Consider the following 20,704-nt stretch of genomic DNA (forward strand, 5'->3'; position numbering starts at 1 on the left):
ATTTTACTTTTGCTGTATTTCCTAGGCACTTTTGAAGTATTCTCATTGTTGGTTCCATTTTCAAATTCTTCAGACTCAGTTTCAGATCTACTAGCAGTAACTTCAAGATCATAAGATGATGATGGTAGTGTGAAAGATCTTGAGGTTTTCGTCTTTTTGATGGGTGCATTGTATCTTTGCTTGCAATTTTACCTATTGAGTACCCAACTGCTCCCTTGCTTTCCACTTGTAGAAGGTACATTTTTTGTCTTCACTGGATAACCATTTCCCTTCTATTTTTGTAATACCAAAAACTTTATCCAGGGCATCATATTTTCCCCTCTTAACACATTCATCCTAACTCTTTTGCACCTTTTCAAGTTTTGATCGTATCACCTGATCCAACGCATGTGGGAAATTTAATTTGTTTCCCATAATTTAGTAATTTCCTTAGAAATTTCTGCTACTTGCTCCTTTCTATCTTTAATTTCTGTTCCTTGAAACTGGTATCTTCCAATAATTTGTGCTTGCAGTGGTAGTCTGCTTTTATTTTCTAGAGAAAATTATTTTAAAGGCACATTGCTTCTTTTTTTATGTGACTGCTGAAATTGAACAATATTTTTGGTCCAAATATGTTTGTTCTTCTGTATGGTATTGTAACTCTTCATGTGCGACATTGCTTTACATTATTAAAGAAATACAAAAAATCAGGTTTAAAAATGTCCTAAACTGTTTAAATCCTTTTAAAAAAATTTAGGTGAATTAACACGTTTTTATTTGTTTTTAAGCAAATGTTCATTGATTTATGATACAGGAAACTTTTTTTTTAAAAAAAGTTCAACTTTCATATGTCTAATGGTTAAGCCTCAATTCTGCCAACAAAGGAACAGTAGCCATTTTTTTCTCTGAAATGCCTGCTACGAAGTACATAAAGATGAACCGAAAGATGACAGGTAGTCCAGGTTTCCTTTAATAACATGATCACTGACTTTTAAAAAAATTACCCTAATTTAGCATGCTAAATATAGCACATTTTATATATGAATCTCTGGTCTACTATAAAAGATAGGCTTTCCTACCTACAGAATGAACTATTAGTAAAACATCTGCTCTTTAAGGCAAAGGATATTACAAATATGAGGAAATAAATGATCAGTGCTTTTTACTGTAGCCTTAATACTGAGATGAGCAAATACAGCTACCAGCCTGCAAGAAACACCATCTCATCCCTCAGAAAAATAACAGACTATCTGAGCAATGTATCTATTCCAGCCTTGCAATGTATTTGGCCAAAGAAAGATCCCGATTTTAAAAGAACATATTTTTGTTGGCCAGTACATATAATTTCTAGTTAATCTACCATAAACACATGCAATTAATTTCTAGTTAATCTCTCATAAGCAAAAGCAACCTAATAAGAAAGCACGATTTTAAAGTAATGGTTTAACGGTTATATGAAATAATAATCGAGTTGGAAGAGACCACAAGGGCCATCTAGTCTGACCCACTGCCATGCAGGAAGACACAATCAAAGCATTCCCAACAGATGGGCATTAAGCCTCTGTTTAAAAGCCTCCAAGGAGACTCTACTACACTATGAAGCAATGTACTGTATCCCACTGCAATCAGTTTGGATCTCTACAAGAACATCTCTGACAAGCTCAAATGGTGATTTAAGAGAAATCCATCCTGCCAAACAGTCTCAATGCTGGGCATATTTATTTCTCACTTTAGGACATTTCACTGTTTCATCACGTGTGAGATATCTTCTTTCACTATTCAAAATTCAGCTAACAGAACTACCTATACCTTTCTGTACTATAAAAATGCATTAGTACAAACATAGATACATTATAATTTATCAGAACATATATAAAGGAAAGAAACTTCTACTTATAGGAATTTTGCTAATATGAAGGCTTCTTAAAATTATGCTTAATTGTTTTAAACATGGAAATGTTTATCAGATATCATCATAAACTTATGGGTCTTTTATATGGACCTTATTTTATTCTGTAACTTCTATATATTGGCTTAGAGAATACATATTAAAGAATCTTTCACAATCATTCTGTCCTACTGTCTTAGAAAAAAGGGAAAAAGTAAAGACACAATTCTCAAATTCCACAGGGGGGAAAAAACCCTTTGTATGGATGGCTAAAATTACTAAAATAGTAATGAATGTTGTTTTAACTATAAACTTTATTATATTATCGGGAGTTCATTTACACTAAAAATAAAATACAACCCACCCACAATTTAGCATTTTAAATTCTCACAGCTTTAAAAGAGAGATTTAAACATGTGCTTAAAACTTCAATTGAAATCAAGTATTTTACTATGACTGGATAATACTTCATTTTAACAAGCTTCAATATGACTTCCTAAATAAATCATGAACATTTGTAGTAATTGCGAGATTGAAACCAAAATAGCTCTCTAGAAAATAGTTTTTGACAATTATTTAACTATAGCATGCATTTCTTTTAAATTTTGAGGGGTTTCAAGTGAGTATATCACACACAAAGCTAACTAAAAACCCTTTCACTAGACCATGAGTATACATAGTGAATTTAATCTGAGAGCCCCACCCATATGCTTCATCTTTTTACCATGAGTTAACTGTATTAATTAAATTGAAACTAACCAGAAATTCATTTGTTGTTTAAAAGTACATTGTGTCAAAGGTACATTCCAATTGAAACCTGTAGACAAGAACTTCTCTGTATTAGCTTATTAATAATACAATCTTATACTGAGCTGAGCTAGGTATCTACAGGATTAGTTTAATTATTTAATAAAAAACTACAGTCATTCGTTTGGACATAGGTTTTTTTTTTTTTTTGCAAAATACTTTGTTCCTGTTCCAAATTTTATAATTCCATGGTGTCATTTATTTCAATGGGGAAATGTTTCAATTATAGATGTATCAATTTTTTAAAGTTCTTAACTTCCTTCTAAAAATATATAGAATTTAAAAATGTATTCAAAGTCTTGAGAATTGATAAAATAATTTAAGAAATTATGCAGTTGAAATACTGCTAAAAAAACTATGCAAATTACTGATGGCATTTCACACATACAAAAATAATACTGAATTATTTAACCAGGGTGCTCCACAGGAAATGCTAACTTATATTTCAAGTGTGTTTGATAACAGTCAATTAAACAACATATTTTAAACTATGTTTCAATCACAGTAAACTTTTTTATGGCCTAGTAGATAAGGTATAAATCTAACATAAGCATGTTAAAGGAAACCATACCATTACAGCCTCTTAAAACTGAATCCATTATACATTTGATAAATCATATGACCTAGTATCAAGCAGGTTATATTTAAAGCTGCTATTTTATGCAAGAGAAGAATCATAGAGAAAAATTATTTTCTAAGGTTAAGCATGATAAATATTACATATTTACTTTCATGTACTTTGGCTGGGATCCAAATGAACGTACACACAGGATAATTTTTTCAGGTCATCCCTCTTACTGTAGCCCATCTCATAAACACTGAAGGGGCAGAGTAAGATTCAATATAGTGCAAAAGGCTGCATCTGGCAACGTCTCTCCCCCATTGAAAGCGTTTATATCCACTTGTGCATTTGGGTTGTCTGGATTTGGAACAGACTTTATTATAAACCGGATGCTAGCCAATAGCCGAAGGTCAAAAAATCATAGAAGGATCTAGCCTCTGGCTCCATAAGATACCACTCTGTATTTTGGAGGTAGGCAACTTCCTTCCTTCCTTCCAGATATTTTGTGTTGAAACTCCCATAATCCCAATTGTCTGATTATGTAGACTAGCTGTGAATAGAGTTGGAATCCTTAATGGTGGTGCAGTGCACATGCACGCATCACCATTAAGAAAAACAGGGACTTGCAGTCTATGGATGGTTAAATCCACAGATGGCAAGTCCGCCAACGCAGAGGGCCTACTGTATTTAAGCACAGGAATTCAAACATGGTTTACTGTAAGTACACGGTAAATTCACTCCCACACAAACATTGTCCCAGAGTCCTCCCCAGACAGCATTCCTTAGATGAGATAGTGCTACCAGGTAAAGCTAGCCATATCATTAGCAAGGACAATGGAAAATTCTGTACCCAGGAAGTTCCATACCTAGAAGGAGTTTCTATCTCTTCAGAATCCGTAACAGACTGAAGCACAGACCAAGTTGTGAGTATTCATCTAAGCTAACACAATAAACAGTCTTGCTGCATGCCATTCAGATAGTAGTTCTTATCTCTATCTAGACAGTGCATAGTGCTACTTAGAGGAGGTTATTAAACTCTGCTGCATGGTAGGACTGCCCATTGTAATGTCTTTGCACACCAATTTATCATTAGTTTTCCAGCTCATAGTAACACTCTTCAAACTCCACTTCCTAGGAAGCTGGGATTTACCCTGTAAAGCAATGGAGTTGCTTAGTTTCTTTCAAAAGTGTACAGAGAAGAAGATACAGGGAGCAATAGACAATGCAAGCCAAATTCTGCTTGCATAACAGGACTTTTCCCATCTACCCACCTACTGCAGCTTTCTCGAGTCTGCGCTAAAGAGCCCCACAACCTTTAGAGCAGATGTTAAGGTTTTGTAGAGATGGAAAGAGAATTGCATACCTCCCCATTCCAGTGCTGAAAACTGTTCCATGACCAGAATATGCTACCTGAATACATGCCATGGTTTCCAATGAACAGAACAGTAATTTTTGTGCAATTTTAACTTTTAGTTACCACAATAAGTTTAGCCACAAAAAATCATTAAGTAAACAACACGTTAAGTTAGTTCTATCAATGCACCATCTAACTTTTGCTTTCAAAAGATGTTAAATATTTATTGGAGAAATTATAGCATACAACCTTATTATCTAAAACCTCTTGTGGTAAATTGGCTCATTTTAAGTGTCATGTAGTTACCATGCCCATTGCTTTAAGAAATATCTGATGTACAAGTGAAAGCTTAGTTCAGAGCTGACTTCTTTTCCCATAATAATTAGCGCTGAATTCCTGGATTATGTCTATTCAGATATAAGACTGACTAAATTAAATTATATTTTCTAGGGAGGTGTATTCAGTATTAGTATTTTATTGATTGTATTTGTATTGTATTATTTTACTGATGTAATCCCACCTCGATCCATGGGAGAGGTTGGAAATAATAATAATAATAATAATAATAATAATTATTATTATTATTATTATATACAATTAGTCCTAAATTGCATTAATTTAAAAAGGGACATCTAATTTCAAACTTTTTTTTCATGACTTGCAATACAGAAAATATCTCCAACCTGATTCCTCTTCAAATACTTTAAGCTAAAACTATCATTATTCTGAGACAGTATTTAACAGGCTAATTGACAGCAAGCTTCATATTTAATTATGAAATTTTTAAGCATGAGTAAAGGGGGGAAAACTACCTCAAAAGAGGAAGCAACATGGGACAACATGGCACTCAGTTAGGGTAATAACAAAAGTGCTCTTATCTGACTTTTCAAATCAAAAGTAAGCAATATTTCATTTGGTCACTTGCTCTATAGAATATACCCATTTCTTCTGGTGGCTTGCCAGGCCCATCATTTCAGGTCACAGAGGAATATGGCAGCTGGAGGGCAAAGTGTTTAATAAAATGGTACATGTAGGGACCACATTCTATCTCTCAGAATCAATCATTTAACTTGGCCATTTTTTTTAGACTAGAACTTTTTATAGTTCTCAGAATAAAAAGTGATATTGATTCAATTATGAATAATTTGTTATAATCTTTTAAAATCTGAACATTGATGCCATCTGTGCATTAATAATCTATGAAAGTGTGAGAGAACAGGAACCTGTTATATTTTCATTTATCAATGAAAGTTATACTGTCATTATTTACAAATTTGACTAAATAAGTGTATTAGAATGCACCTTATTTTAAAAATAAAGAGGCTTGAATAAAAGCTATTGGAGAATTTAGCTTCTATATATCCACAATTCCAGAAGATGCTATGCTGCCTTCTTTTAAACTATAAAACAATGTGATTTCTAGAAATATAATGCAGTTAAAAGTCTTAACTTATAATTGGATTTGTTATAAAGGAAGCACAACTACTTGTTGTATTTTTACATAAACAAGTTGATTTTTAAATACAGTATACGAGTTTACACATGAGTGCTTGCAAGCAGAAAACTAAGCCATAAGGAACCTCAAACACAAACAAACATCTCTCTGCAGGAGCACAAATACGTTTTGCCTATTCCTTGCAGGCCCTTATCATGTGTCAAAGACTTCCCCTGCTTAGGTTGTATGGGAGCTGAGGATACAGAGCTTACCACAAGGCTTTTTGTAGTCTTTAAAACTCTTCCATGTTTGCTTGGGACTAATAAGCATTTTCTGAATAAATTCTAAATGAATCAGTGATTTGCTTGTTTTAAAATTGCTCCAGTAGTACACCTCAAAATTATCCAGTATGCTTAAATTTCAGTACATTTGACATCTAACTGAACTTAACTAATAATTTTTTGAAGTTTTATAAATTATAAAAATCTATAAATTCCTTGGTAATTAGTGCGGAGATTCAGCAATCATTTTGAAATAGAAAGAGGTAATTACTCAATATCAAGCTACATTTTAAAAAAAGGTTTTGTTTTCCCCCACAAGTGAAATGTTAACTGCATAAATTGCACATAATATCATACGAACAAGCATTTTAACCCTTGTCTTCTACTGTTGTAAAGTAAACTATCAACTGCTTGTAAAGGTTTATAAAATGAAATGACAACTTTATATCTATTAATATTTTTATGGGGGGGGGGATTCCAGGAGACCATGCCAATGCTTATTTCAATCATATATAGTTAAGTTTGCACTCAAAATATCTAACTTTTAATACCAATTGACAGAATAGAAAGAACAATGTTGCTTAATCCCTGCCACGCTTAAGCAGCACAATAATATTGGGGTTAAGATTATCTTTACTACACCAATATTTACGTGCTGCTAGGGCGGAACAAGTATAACAATTGTTTTACTCCTCTACCTATCTATAATGCAGAAATAATGGTCATACCAGTAATTTTAACCGATTCTCTTCCTTAAAGTTCTAAAGCAGCAAATAATGACTTGCATATTTAATATGACATACAAATCATGATGTGCTGCTAGACTACTTTAAAGTTTCCTTAGATGGTCATATTTGATAATAAAAGTTATATTTAGTTACATAACACTCAAAAATTACCTGTAGAATCAAAAACCTATTATGATCTAGATCAATCCCATGACTTCGAAGCAAAAGCCCTACATCCTTAAATGTTGTTTTCTTCCCACTGATATGGTATACTGAAGAATTATCTTTGTAGGCTGTTCTGGAGACACAGAAATTGCTGTTGGGAATGACTTCATAATCATCCCCTTCCTGTTTTGAAGGAAAACAAACCAGAAAAACAATTGTTAGTTATTACCCAAGTTTTCAAAGCTTTATTTTCACAAATCTGTTACACCCTAATTTACACTACCACTGAAGCTCATAATAAATCTTATAACACATATGCACCTTATTAGTCATGCCAAAATTTGTGCTGTCATGTGTCTTGAAAATACAGAACCTTTCCAGATTGCTTAAACCAAGTAGCAAAACAACTGAACAGCCTAATATACTTCCCAAAGTATCCTGAATAAATTTGCATTCTAGACTAAGTTTAGTCCAAGGTATGCTGTATATAGGCAAGACTGCAACCTTAATGTTTGCCAGCTACCATCTAACACAAAATGCTTCTTTCCCATGTTCTTTCGGTCAACATACAAAGCTCTCTGTCAGTTCAGGAAGCTTAGTGCAGGTACTAGTCTTTAGCAAGCAAATTCCTGAAACACTTGGATATTGATAATGAACCATCCTGAAGTGGCAGTTCGAAAAAACTGGAATAATATAGAGGTAATTCAAAATGATTTATATTAATCATCAAGTTTGTGTTTAAGGAACTTGCTAAGAAGCTATGCACAGCTTTTGTGGCCTATAGCTGAAAATGCAGATAACCCCCCCCCCCCCGCCCCAACTTTTCAGTTACATTAATGATTTTTTTTTTAAATGGACTGTTATACTGGCCCAATTCCTTAAAACTTCAATTTATTCTAATAAATGCCACAGAAAATTCACTTTAAAATGATTTAGTTAAAAACTGCAATGCAGGATTAGACATGATTAATTCAGGCAAATAGGAAATTGTATTTTTACTTAAAGATACAAGCTACTTTAGAAAGAAAACATTTAAAAATATATTTACATACAGTTAGAAAAACAGCAATTATACTAGTTTAAAATCTCTCATCAGATACAACGGTTCCCCCAGCCCTCCCCCCGCAATTTCTCATTCTGAGGGTTAATCCTGTATTATTATCAAGATCAAGGGGTTTTGAAATTCAGTGGGTGTTTGGATTATTTAATCTTATTTTACCAATGCTGGGAAAAAACTGAATTAATTTTAACTTTGATTCTTATGAAAGTAGAGGGTAGTATAAAAGATCTGCAAACTGCGGACTTTTAAAGAGACAAATAGCTTCTAAAGGTTTAGTTTATAATAAGTAATACCAAAATGATCATTTTTAAGTCAGCAGATGTCAATATTGGAAAAATGATTACCGTACAAAGTCTTTTATGGAGCAGTTTTAGCTTCCATCCGCATGTACCACACGCACCCCTCTAACCAGCCAGAATTATTTTTTAAAATAAATTAAAAATGTTTTAATTTCTACAGGAATCATTCTTATATATTTAAGCTTCAACACATTCAGGCTGAAACAAGGATGTTTTTCACTGCTGCTAAACTGTATGTGATTCTACTGTTCAAATTAGGAGGTGTCTCTTCACAAAACAGAAATGAACACTAAGTATAGCAAATTCCTCCATATTCACCATTCACATAAATAAATGATTAAATATTTTCTCCATACTGAATTAATCGTACCCAAAGTCAACAGACAATATTGTAATAATTCATAAGCTGTTAGGTGGTAGATCTTCCCCAACTTCAGCAAAAGAAAACATACCTTGTCAATTATCTTTTGAAAGTGAACTTCGACGGTGCAGCTCTGAATATCACTATGTTCATCAGAGTTATGAATCAGTACTGAAAGCTTTTTGGATCTTATTTTTTGTGCTCGATAACCAAAAACAAAGAGCATGGAATCAATCACATTAGACTTTCCACTGCCATTTGGTCCAATAATGCATGAAAAACGCTACATAACAGAAAAAAGAAAGCACTCCAGTTTAATAGCCACCAATAATTATGCCTCAATGCTTTGTAGACAGCTTAAAATACTGTTACACCTAGTGCAGGAAACTGTGAACTACTGGAAAGCTTAGTTTTTACAGCCAAGGATAAAAAGTACAAGCTAGTCAAAGACACCACCTATTAGCTCCAACGTCTGAAGTTTTATCCTGTAAACTCTGAAAAATGAGCTGAATTCAGTATGCAAAATGTTGGAGAAGCTTGCTCACAATTAGTATGTAGAGAGTGAAAATGTTTCAAGTAAGTGAACTTTCACTTCCTACTTTAATAACTGATCATTATTCATAAGTAACAGGAAAAAAGCTTTTATTTGTAGCCAACTCCACAGAAATCAAAGTCCTCAAAAGAAAAGTACAGACAATAGAAATTCAGAGTCCTTTAGTTAACTCACCCTTCCCCCAGGTTAGCTGGCAATATGTAGTTACACTTAACTGTAAGCAGCAGAGTCAAAAATGTCTTACCTCAGCTTAGAAATCACTTAAAACAGAAAATGATACCTTATGAAACGGTCCTAGAATTTGCTCCCCAGCATAAGATTTGAAGTTCTGGTTTACAATGTGAGTTATCATGAGACGAGGAGCTCCAGCTTCATTGGTCATTGCTGGAGGTGGGGGAGGAGAGATGCTACTCAAAATCTCTTCTAAACTTCGACTGTCAACTACTTCATCTGAGACTGCTAGAGACAGCCAAAAACAAGCAAAGAGACAAACACACTTAATGGCTACTTACATCTATAAGTAGCAAATCAGCGAAGTAAAAGCAATAGAAGCTAAGAATTCTTCCTGCTTATAAGACCCTACTATTTGAGAATCAGCAGATTTCTACCCATATGCCTACTAAGAATTGGAACGTGCTTCTTATGGACTTATTGTACCATGACAGAGCTCTAATCCCAAACTAGACAAACATTTCTCAAAGTAATCTGCTACAAAAAAATACTACTCTCACATTTTATCCATACAAATCCAAGAAAACCATCAAATCTTGCTACAGACTCGCATTTCCAGGCATACCCAGAGCTTACATATAATCTGAAGGAGGTGGTATGGGAACTGCCGCACAATGCCCTGCAAGCTGCACTGACAGCAGTAGCACTATTCCTCAAAGACAGGAAGTCTGTCACACACACAAAAAACTGGCCACTTACATTTCAACAAGACGTAGAGCTTTTTTTTTAACTCCTTAAGGCAATCTTTTCTTTCTTGGCATAATTATAGGCTATCACTTTTCACATATTAGCAACTTTTCAATAGTGTGATGAGAAACGTATTACACTGCCTGTTGCTTTCTTTTAATGCAGGCATTTCTCAGTGCAACATGCAGAACTTAAACATGTTTAAAATAAAAGCAGCAACTGGCCAAGAAAACAAGTCACAAGCAGCTACTTTCACACATCTCAAAATTACATCTATTTAAACTATTGGTCCACATTTCTCACAAAAGGTAAGGGCCAAGGACTCTAGACTGAACATCAGTAATAAGACTGGCTTGTTCTGAAAGTCAAATATTGCCTCTAGCACCATGTTAAGTGAAAAATTGAGAAGCACTGTTCGGTCAGACCTCCTTATCCACGGATTCAACCATCCAAGGCTTGAAAATATTCAAATATATACAACTTCCAAAAAGCAAATCTTTATTTCGCCATTTTATATAAAGGGCACCATTTTAGTATGCCTTGTATGTAACGGGGCTTGAGCATCCAGATTTTGGCATCTATGGGGCGTCCTGGACCCAAACCTCAGTGGATACCAAGGGCCTAATATACAAACCATCAAACTACTACACAAATCTGGGCACCCCCTAACATTAACAGAGTATCTCTGAGGCCAAGTTTATATCACAAATATATTAGTTTGGTAAAAGACTGACCTTGCTGAGATAGTTCAGGCATATGTTTACTGGCTTCTTTTTCAAGTTCCCCATCATTAGAAGATTCCTCCAAGGGCTCACTGTGTCGGGCTGCTGTAGATACTTTAGTTCTTTTGCTTGGCATGATTTCTGTTGGCTGTTCAAATTCCAAACAATCATACTATAGAAGGATTCTATCTTTGTTGCTCACACAAACAATATAATCCAGAGACCTATGCATGCAAATTGTATCTTTACCACTTACAGTACTATTAATCTAAAATACTAGGCCAGTTTTATAAATGACCAAACTATGATGACAGGCATGAAGTCTTCTCACCTACTCTAAGACACAACCTCCATACACTCTAACTCACAATTTACAGCTGCCTTGCAGCATATTAAAAAATTAACTAAACTAGGAGAAAAGCAAACAACCAAACATAACACTGAGTAAGCAGAATTGTAAATGTATATTAAGACTTTGAAGTACATATGTTGAGCTTTCAAAGATATAGCTGTGTTAGTCTATAGAGTAAGTATGTATAGAGATTTTGCAGCACCTTTGAGACTAACTAAAGGAAGAAGTTGGCAGCATGAGCTTTCCATACATTTAAAATGCATCTGAGGGAGTAGACTTTAGTCTAAGAAAGCCCATGCTGTCAACTTCTTTCTTTCAGTTAGTCTCTAAGATGCTACAAGATCTCTCTACATAAGTTTAGTTTCTTACACTTTATTTGAATTTTTTAAAAAAATATAGTAATATAATTAAGGTCATGAAGTAGTCTAATGCTGGTCATTTGCTTTAAAAAAGATGTATTTGAACCATTTCACCCAGTGACAATAATTCTAGAATTAAAAGAGCAGAGCCTTTTTGTGAAACCCGATCAGAAAATTTAATACGAAACACCACAGTCTATGATACTTAAAAACGGGCGGAGGAGGGGTTTAGTAAAAAGAAAAGGGATGTTTGCTAATCAAAAAAGATTTTAACGTTCAAAAAGCTAGCATCCAAATAAGAAATGTCTCATTCCATGGTTCTGGATGCGTGGGGTCTGCTCCATTTGGGAGTGGCAGGGACTTAATGAAGAGCATGTCCTTTAAGATAACGGTGCACTTCAGGAAAGTTTTGAAACTGTTCTATTCCCTTGGCATAATCCAAAAGAATCCGACTGAAGGAACCAATGTTTGCTTCCAAAGGCCAGAAGGCTTTAAAAACGAGTTACTTTATGCACTTTATGTGACAATGACTGTGGGAAACTCTGGCGTCCTCATAAACGAACCACTTCTTCCACACTCCCCCCCAACTCCACATTTATAGCTTGTGGCCAATGCTGGGGCTGGGGAGGGTGGCTTCAAATTAGTGGTATTTGTTAAGAGCAGGCGCTTGTAGACTCTCTGCCAAATCTCACTCAGCAGGTCGGGGCCACGAAATTAAATCTCGACAGTTAAAAGTTTTTAAACAAAATGAATGGTTTGGCATATTCGGGTCTGCATCACAGCCCCTTCCCCTTCTTAGACTCTGATGGGCGAGTGGCTTTTCGTCCTGTTCAGTTACGACAGGGATCAGTTGGGGTTGCTTTTCCAAAAATCGCATTCCCCTCCCTCTCTTAAAACACCTTAATAATTTTTATTCTGCTGCTGCTGCTGCTGCTGCTTGCCTTCAAATCATTTCCTGGCTTGTGACAACCCTGTCATAGAGCTTTCTTGGCAAGGTTTGGTCGGAGGGGATTTCTCCCTCTGCCTTCCCCTGAGGCTGAGAGACTGTGACTGGCCCAAGGTCACCCAGAGGGTTTCCACAGCTGAGCAGCATTTGAACCTTGGACTCTGGAGCTGCAGTCTAACTCTCAAACCACTACGTCACACCGACTCACTCTATTTTCAGACAATTCAAGGGTAGAGCCCTGTTAGTCTGCAGGATCAGTGCGCAGAGAGATCTTGCGGCACCTTTGAGAGTGACTGAAAGACAGAAATGGGCAGCATGGGCTTCCGTAGGCTTCAGTCTACTTCCTCAGATGCATTACATATATATATTCACTATTCTTCATATGATGGCCGAGGGAGGAGTTGAACCCTGCTCTTCCAGATTCCTAGTCCAACAATCAAACCACTGCACCACTTTGCTCTGTACGTTTGGCATGGCTCTATCCGCACGACAGAACTAATCCAGACAGACAGCCTTTCAACCGCCAAGGCTCCATGCTGAGGAATCCTGGGATTTGTCACAGCTTGGCCCCAGCAATATTTTTCTTGGCCAAGTTCCTCCAGAGGGGTCTTGCCATTGACATCCGTCAGTGTAACTTTTATCAACCACACACTCAGACACAACTATTGCTGCTTTTTCAAATTACGATTCCCTTGAACCCAATCCCTGTTAAGAAGAAAAACCCTGGCACAAGAAACGCACAGGGATCCAAAAGCAAATTTCCAGCCCACCTCTGGGTCTATGGCTGAAATAAACCACTGAATTGGGCTGAAAATGTCTGTAAGTGAACTGAGTTAAAAGTTCCCCACAAATCTGCCCTTCTGCAACTGGAAGCAGCAACTGAACTGGATGGAAAATTGCCAGCAAAGATAGTTCATTTCATTTCTAGGCTGCTTTTCCTCCCAGAGAAAAGGGGAGCCCAGGCGGCTCACAGTAAACCCTCACAGGCTGATATGACGGCAAAAACACTATTGGGTTGAGTTTTCCAAAGTGCCAAATTGCAGGCTGATTTCATATATATAATAATATATTAGTAGCATATGTTAGATATATTACGTATCTATATTACGTAACCCACAGATATAGTTTGAAGTGCCAACATACTTGCTGATTTAATATATATTAGTATATATAATCTATCTCTATATGTTAGAGGGGGAAATTATATATATCCCTCCTCCTATATACGCTTTTTGTGAGAACATATTAATGGGGAAATTAATAAACGATTGAATTAAAAATAACCCCACCCCATTAAAAAAAAAGGGGGGGATTGCCAGCAAATTCCCTGGCCTCAGGCTAAAGGGGGAAATTATAACAAGAATTTGAAATGCTGCCCTTTTTAATTCCAGGGATGATGATAATCCTAATCCTAATCCTAATCCTGCTACTTTTGCTTCCATAGAATCAGCTGCGGAGCCCATTATTTACCGGTGATAAGTCCCTTCTCCCTCCGCTGTCACCTTCAGGGAGGAAGCCCCCAAGCAGCTCCTTCTCCTGGAGGAGATTCGTTTCAAATCAGAAAGGAAGGCTAGGTCCCAACAAGGCCCCCGGTCAAAGTCCTCCTCCCTTGGCGGCGGCTAAAGCATCCGCGAAAGCATCCGCCGCTGCTGCTGCCTCTGGGCTGCTGCTGTTGCTGCTGCTGCTGCTGCTGCTGCAGCCTTGGTTGGCGGCTTCTACACTCGAAAATGGCGCCCAAACGGCGAACTCGTAACGAAATTCGTTAGAAAAGCGCAAAGCATGCTGGGGCGAAGGGGGAAGAGAAGGGGGCGGGGCTACCCAGGTTTGAAAGAGAGAGAGAGGAAAGCCAGAGCGAGAGAAGGGCCGCCATCTTGTTTTCCGTTACTTGAGCGGCGGAGCCTTTCGCCTCACGGCTTTCCTCCCTCAGGGAGAGCCTTGTTTGTGTATAGCACGCTTTTAAGTAAACGACGGCTCTCTCTCCTCAGACTTTTCAGGAGAATATGTTACAGGGGGAACATTATATGCATATATACACACTCTCTCTCTCTCTCTCTCTCTCTCTCTCTATATATATATATATATATATGGATATATATATATATATACACACACACACACACACACACACACACAGAGCTCGCCCATCTATCTATCTATCTATCTATCTATCTATATATATATATAGTATATGTATTTAAATTTTGAAGTCTTGACAGAATATATTAGAAGGGAAATTATATGCATATATACTGTATATATACATATACACACACAGACCCCTCCCCCTATATATATATATATATATATAGTTTTGACTTTTTGAGAATATATTAGGGGCAAATTATATATATATATATATATATATATATATATATATATAAAATTTCCTTTCTCATATATATATATATATATTAGAGGGTGGAACTATATATCTATATAGGCTTACACACAGGCATATATATTTTGACTTTTGGGGATCATATATTAGACGAGGAAATTATATATATATATATATATATATATATATAAAAACTTTTTGACTTTGATAGAATATATAAGATGAGGATATATATATATATATATGCGTGTGTGTCTGTCTGTATATATATATATATATGGGAAAACATATTAGAGGGTGAATATATATATATATATATATATATACACACACACACACACACCCCTCCTCCTTCACATATATATAGAGTTTATATAACTATTGGGGAGACTATATTCTGCAATATATGACTGGGAGAATATAGCACAGGGGAGGAATTTTATATATACTGTATACAATTTCCCCACCTGTAATATATTCTTTCAAAAACGTCAAAATTAGATAGATAGATAGATAGATAGATAGAGTGAGGAGGGATCGGATCCGCGTCCGAGGGCAGGCACCAGGCGGGGTTGGTTACCTAGCAATGGGTTGAAGGGAAAAGGAATAGGAGAGGAAGTGACACGTGTTAATTTATGAATAGGTTTGGAATAAAATTGTCTGTTGCGGTTGCTGTGTGTGACTCCAAGTCCTTCCCGTCGTGGATCAGTGTCTTGGGTGTTTGTTACTCTGGAGACCAGCCCTGGAAACGCTTTGGGCGACCTTGGGCGGGTCACACTCTCTCAGCCTCAGAGGAAGGCCACGGCAGAAACCTCTCTGAGCCAGCCTTGCCCAGGAAATGGGTCAGAAATGACATGAAGGCACACAACAACAACAACAACTACGAAGTTCCCAACCACACTGCAGGAATAATAACCCACTTTGAGACCGCTTTTACTGCCCTGGCTCAATGCTGCAGGGAATTCTGGGAAATGTAGTCCTGTGAGACATTTAGACTTCTCTGTCAGAGGGAGCTCTGCCCCACAACGAACTACATATACACTGGGTTTATATACAATAATAATACATACATATATATATATATATATAATAAAATATATTTTATAATATATATTATATGACGTTTTATATATATATATATATGTATACATTGTTATAATCTATATTATAACATATTATAATACAATATATACATATATTATGTTATAATCTATTTATAATATAGATTATGATATAAATTATAATATAATAGATATAATAATATATATTATAATATGTATTGTATATTATGCTGTAATAATGAATGGTATAATATAAAATAACATAATATACACTATATAATTTAGTAAAGTATATAGTATAATAGCATATATCATAATAAGTATTATATATTTTATATTATAGCATAGATGATAATATATATGATAATATATATTATAACATAATATGTAAAATACATTACAATGTATATATTATAATGGAACACATTATTATGATGTACATATTATGTTGAAATACATATTGCAATAATTTATATTATAATATAAATTATATTACAATATATTTTATATTATTTTATAACATAATTATATGTGTTATAATATGTTACATATAATATATTATGCTGTAATATATAGTATATATTGTAACATAATGTATATACTATATTTATATGTATTACCATAATACATATTTATATATATATATATATATATATATATATATATACACACACACACACACACACACACGCTATGTTTCCTTTTGGCCCTGATCCAGGGCATTAAAGCGTTCAGAAACTGGGTCCTCTCTCCAGTGTGCTTGGGGCCTGGCTGGCTGAGGCTGAGGCTGAGGCTGAGGCGGGGGAGCGTGCCTCGCCCAACGGAACAGCAACAGACCAATTTTAAAATCCGTGACGCCTTCTATATATTTTGACAGGCTGAGGCTCTGACGTCACGGGCGACGTCACCAGAGAGAGGGAGGGAGGGGGAGTAGCGAGAGAAGGAGAAGAAGACTGAAGGGAAAAGCGGTTGGAATGCTTGGCGTTCGGAAGAGCAAATCTCGCGAGAAGTCGCTACTATAGAGACCGAACGGCTTCTTGTCGACAAGCGAAGGGGCTGAGATTCGTGGAGGGCTTTTGACCCGACTTGGATAGAGCCCAGGCTTCTCAAGGTACTGTTTCCTCTCCATCAGGAGGTCCTTCTGGCTTCTTGCTGCTCCGGGGTCCCCGCAGGTAAGCACGGCTGGGCCTTTTTGAGGAGGGTGGTCTTGCTCCATCCGCACTGCAGGAATAAGCCAGCTTGAGAGTGCTTGAACTGCCCTGGTTCGGTGCTAGAGATTCTGGGAAGTGTAGTTTGTTGTGGCACCAGAGCTCTCTCTGACAGAGAAGGCTGAATGTCCCACGAAACTACACTTCCCAGGATTGTCTAGTACTCATCCAGGGCAGTTAAAGTGGTCTCAAACTGGATTATTTCTGCAGTGTGTTTTGGACCTACATTACCCCTATGAATTGCAATATATATACATATACAGTATATTTAATTATATATTGTAATATATAATTATTATATAATATATAAGTACAGTATATTATATATATACTCACTTGCAATTCATAGGGGTAATGTAGGTCCAAAACACACTGCAGAAATAACCCAGTTTGGGAACACTTTAACTGCCCTGCCAGGGAATCCTGGGAATTGTAGTTTATTGTGGCTCTGGAGCACTCTGACAGAGAAGGCTGAATGTCTCACAGAACTACAGTTCCCAGGATTCCCTGGCATTGAGCCCCAGGGCAGTTAAAGCGGTCTCAAACTGGATCGCTTCTTCAGTGTGTTTCGGACCAGAGAAAGCTAAATATCTCAGAAAGGTACACTCCCCAGAATTCCCAGAATGGATGTTAAATTAGTATTGAAGAGGAACTTTTTTCTGGTGGAGTCTTTGTTTTTCTTTCTAGAATTAAGGCTGCATCCGCACTGCAGAAATGGACCAGTTGGACACCACTTTAAGGACCACAGCTCAGTGCTATGGAATTCTGGGATTTGTAGTTTGTAGCAATCCTCCATTGCCGCAACAAATGACAGTGTCCACAGTTCCATAGCATGGAGCCCTGGCAGTTAAAGTGGAGTCAAACTGGATTGTTTCTGCAGTGAGGATCCAGCTTTGGAGAGGTAGAGGTCCTAAACCCAAAGGAGGACAAGACACTGCAAAATGGAGGGCGTTCAGGAGAAGCGGAGCACAATCCCAAATCAAAGCTGAAAGCACTCATAGAATTGTAAACACATGCTTATAAATTATGTTTAAAATGGAAGACATTTTGGAATTCCTCCTGGACACAAGGTCGAAATGTAGGACACGGCTTGGAAAAGGAGGACTTCTGGTCACCCTGACTCGATATAGAATCATAGAAGCATAGAATCGTAGAGTTGGAAGAGACCAAAAGGGCCACCCGGGACTCTCGATCAAAAGCATACCCAATATGCACAAACATTTAAGCAGTATATAGTGTATAAAACAACTCTGGCTAAAATAATTTCAATCCAATGGCACACAAAGCACATCTTTCTAAAAATAAAAAGAAGTGCCTATGTCCTGGGTTTGTGTGTGTGTGTGTATAGTGCTTGTTTTACCAAAAAATGGAGCATGATGTATGGATCAATTTATATGAATATTCCTAATTCATTACCCCTTTGGGTTTGTTTAACGGAGATGTAAATGAAGTATGGAGCACCAGACTAATAAGGGACATTTACCTCTGTTTTATCATGATACAAACAGTCTGATCAGAAAAAAGGCAGTAATTGGCACATGACCACTGCTTTTCACAGATGTAGCATCTAGCGAAATACAGTATATTAAAGTTTGAATGCAAAAAGAAGGCCACAGTTTCATTACCGGTAGTTTCATTTACAGTTCAAATGAGGTTCCCATGAGTTGCTTTCACTAGCAGTATCACACATAGTTAAAGGCATTTCCCTTGAATCATAGAGTTGGAAGAGACCATAAGGGCCATTCAGTCCGACCATCTGCCATGCAGAAACTCACAGTCAAAGCTCCCCTGAGAGGTGGCCATCCAGCCTCTGTTTAAAAACCTCCAAAAAAAGGAGACACCATCACTCTCTGAGGAGGAGTGTTCCACTGTCAAGCAGCCCTTACTGTCAGGGAGTTCTTCCTAATGTTGAGGTGGAATCGCTTTTCCTCTGGTTTGAATCCATTGTTCTGAATCCAATTCTCTTGAGCAGCAGAAAACAAGCTTGCTCCATTCTCAGTGTGACATCGCTTCAAATACTTAAACAGGGTTATCCTGTCACCTTCGCCAGGTTAAACATACATACCCAGCTCCTTAAGCTGCTACTCATGGGGCATGGGTTTCGGACGTATTTTTGACTTATGACATTTTTCTGAGGCTGAGAGTGTATTACTCACCCAAGGTCACTTAGTGGCCTTCCATGACCATGATTGAGCCCTGGTCTCCAGAGTCATTATCCAACACTCAAACCACCACAGCACATTGATTCTCAGAGGGGGTTTGCCATTGCCATCCTCCAAGGCTGAGAGAGTGTGACATGCCCAGGGGTCACTCAATTGGTTTCATAGCTGAGCAAAGATTGAAACCCTGGTCTCCAGAGTCAGACTATCACGCTCAAACCACTACACCACACTGGCTCCTGAGCTTAGTATGCATACATTTATTTTATTCATTTCTAACTTTATTTAATTTTTTCTGCTGTTATCCCTAATTAGACAGGTTGTTGAAGCTGACCGCCAACAAAAACTGCTCACTTGCACCATGGGCAGCAATTCATCATCTGTCCCCTTGGAAATTTTGAACTTAAGGTCCCACCAATGCTTACTTACTGGCTGGCCTTGGGTGAGTCACACTTTCCCATCCCCAGAAAACCCTGATAGGTTCAACTTAGGTTTGCCATAAGTTGGAAACGATTTGAAAGCACACCACAACAACGAATGCTTCCTTGGTCGCTAAGCATCTTGAAGCTCTTGGGACTTAACTTTTGATGAAAGCTGCATAGGACTGTGCTGGAGAAAAAGCAACCATTTATCTCTAGACCGAGCTCCTGCATTCTCTTCATATGCTTTCATAAAGAGTCAGAACTACTCTCAGTTTAAAAAAGCAGATGGGAGGGTTGAAGAAAAATAAGTAGTTGGGTTGGTGGTCTGTGCTTTTGGAGTTCTGTGGCTTTTGAAATGAAATCCCATGATATAATACAGAGAAGATTCAGTACTGCCTCCCCTGCGGCATTTTTTGTTTGCAAATGTTATTTCTTTGATAAGATGGTAAATCCTTATGACCCTTTACATTCACATGTCAGCTATGCTGAAATGTTCATGGATTTGTTTGTGTATGTTTGTATTTGAGCTGTAGTAGATACAAATTTTACAAATTTATAATAGCAGTGGGATGAGTGGATTCTCTTTGCAGAAGCTTAGACAGTCATGAAATTAGTGCTGTTAAGTTTTCTTGAAGAGTGGTGCACTTAGGAGGCTTTCAGTCGGCACATTTCTTTGGATCAAATTCGCCAGTAAGGAACCAAAAACTAGCTTCAGGTGAGCTTTTATTTTATTTTTGCCACATCTGA

General features: G+C 36.8%; 2 protein-coding genes across 10 annotated transcripts in view; one reads left to right on the forward strand and one right to left on the reverse strand.

Annotated features, from left to right (window-relative positions):
- LOC149318063 (structural maintenance of chromosomes protein 4-like) overlaps window positions 1–14,398 on the reverse strand; it is a 62,518-nt gene extending 48,120 nt beyond the window's left edge. Inside the window, exons 1-5 of one of the 4 annotated variants that reach the window (XM_089508941.1) lie at window positions 14,240–14,398; window positions 11,125–11,260; window positions 9,753–9,928; window positions 9,011–9,202; window positions 7,206–7,382 (exon numbers count right to left, since the gene is read on the reverse strand). In XM_089508941.1, coding sequence (XP_089365067.1) covers window positions 7,206–7,382; window positions 9,011–9,202; window positions 9,753–9,928; window positions 11,125–11,248 — 669 coding nt within the window. In that variant the 5' untranslated portion in view covers window positions 11,249–11,260; window positions 14,240–14,398. Of the gene's footprint in view, window positions 1–7,205; window positions 7,383–9,010; window positions 9,203–9,752; window positions 9,932–11,124; window positions 11,261–12,977; window positions 13,214–14,239 lie in introns of those variants that run through there. The other 3 variants (XM_089508940.1, XM_089508939.1, XM_089508942.1) reach the window with 3 other exon arrangements.
- Window positions 14,399–17,077: 2,679 nt separating this feature from the next.
- Window positions 17,078–20,704, forward strand: part of LOC149318065 (intraflagellar transport protein 80 homolog) — a 122,937-nt gene continuing 119,310 nt past the window's right edge. For 3 of the 6 annotated variants that reach the window (XR_016279970.1, XM_089508944.1, XM_089508948.1), the window contains exon 1: window positions 17,082–17,340. The gene's annotated coding sequence lies outside the window, so the exon portion shown is untranslated. Of the gene's footprint in view, window positions 17,341–20,704 lie in introns of all 6 variants that reach the window. The other 3 variants (XM_089508946.1, XM_089508949.1, XM_089508945.1) reach the window with 2 other exon arrangements.

Source organism: Sceloporus occidentalis, unplaced genomic scaffold (assembly GCF_023333645.1).
Source record: "Sceloporus occidentalis isolate IW3139 unplaced genomic scaffold, rSceOcc1.0.p SCAF_2, whole genome shotgun sequence".
In the NCBI taxonomy this organism is placed as follows: Eukaryota; Metazoa; Chordata; class Lepidosauria; order Squamata; family Phrynosomatidae; genus Sceloporus; species Sceloporus occidentalis.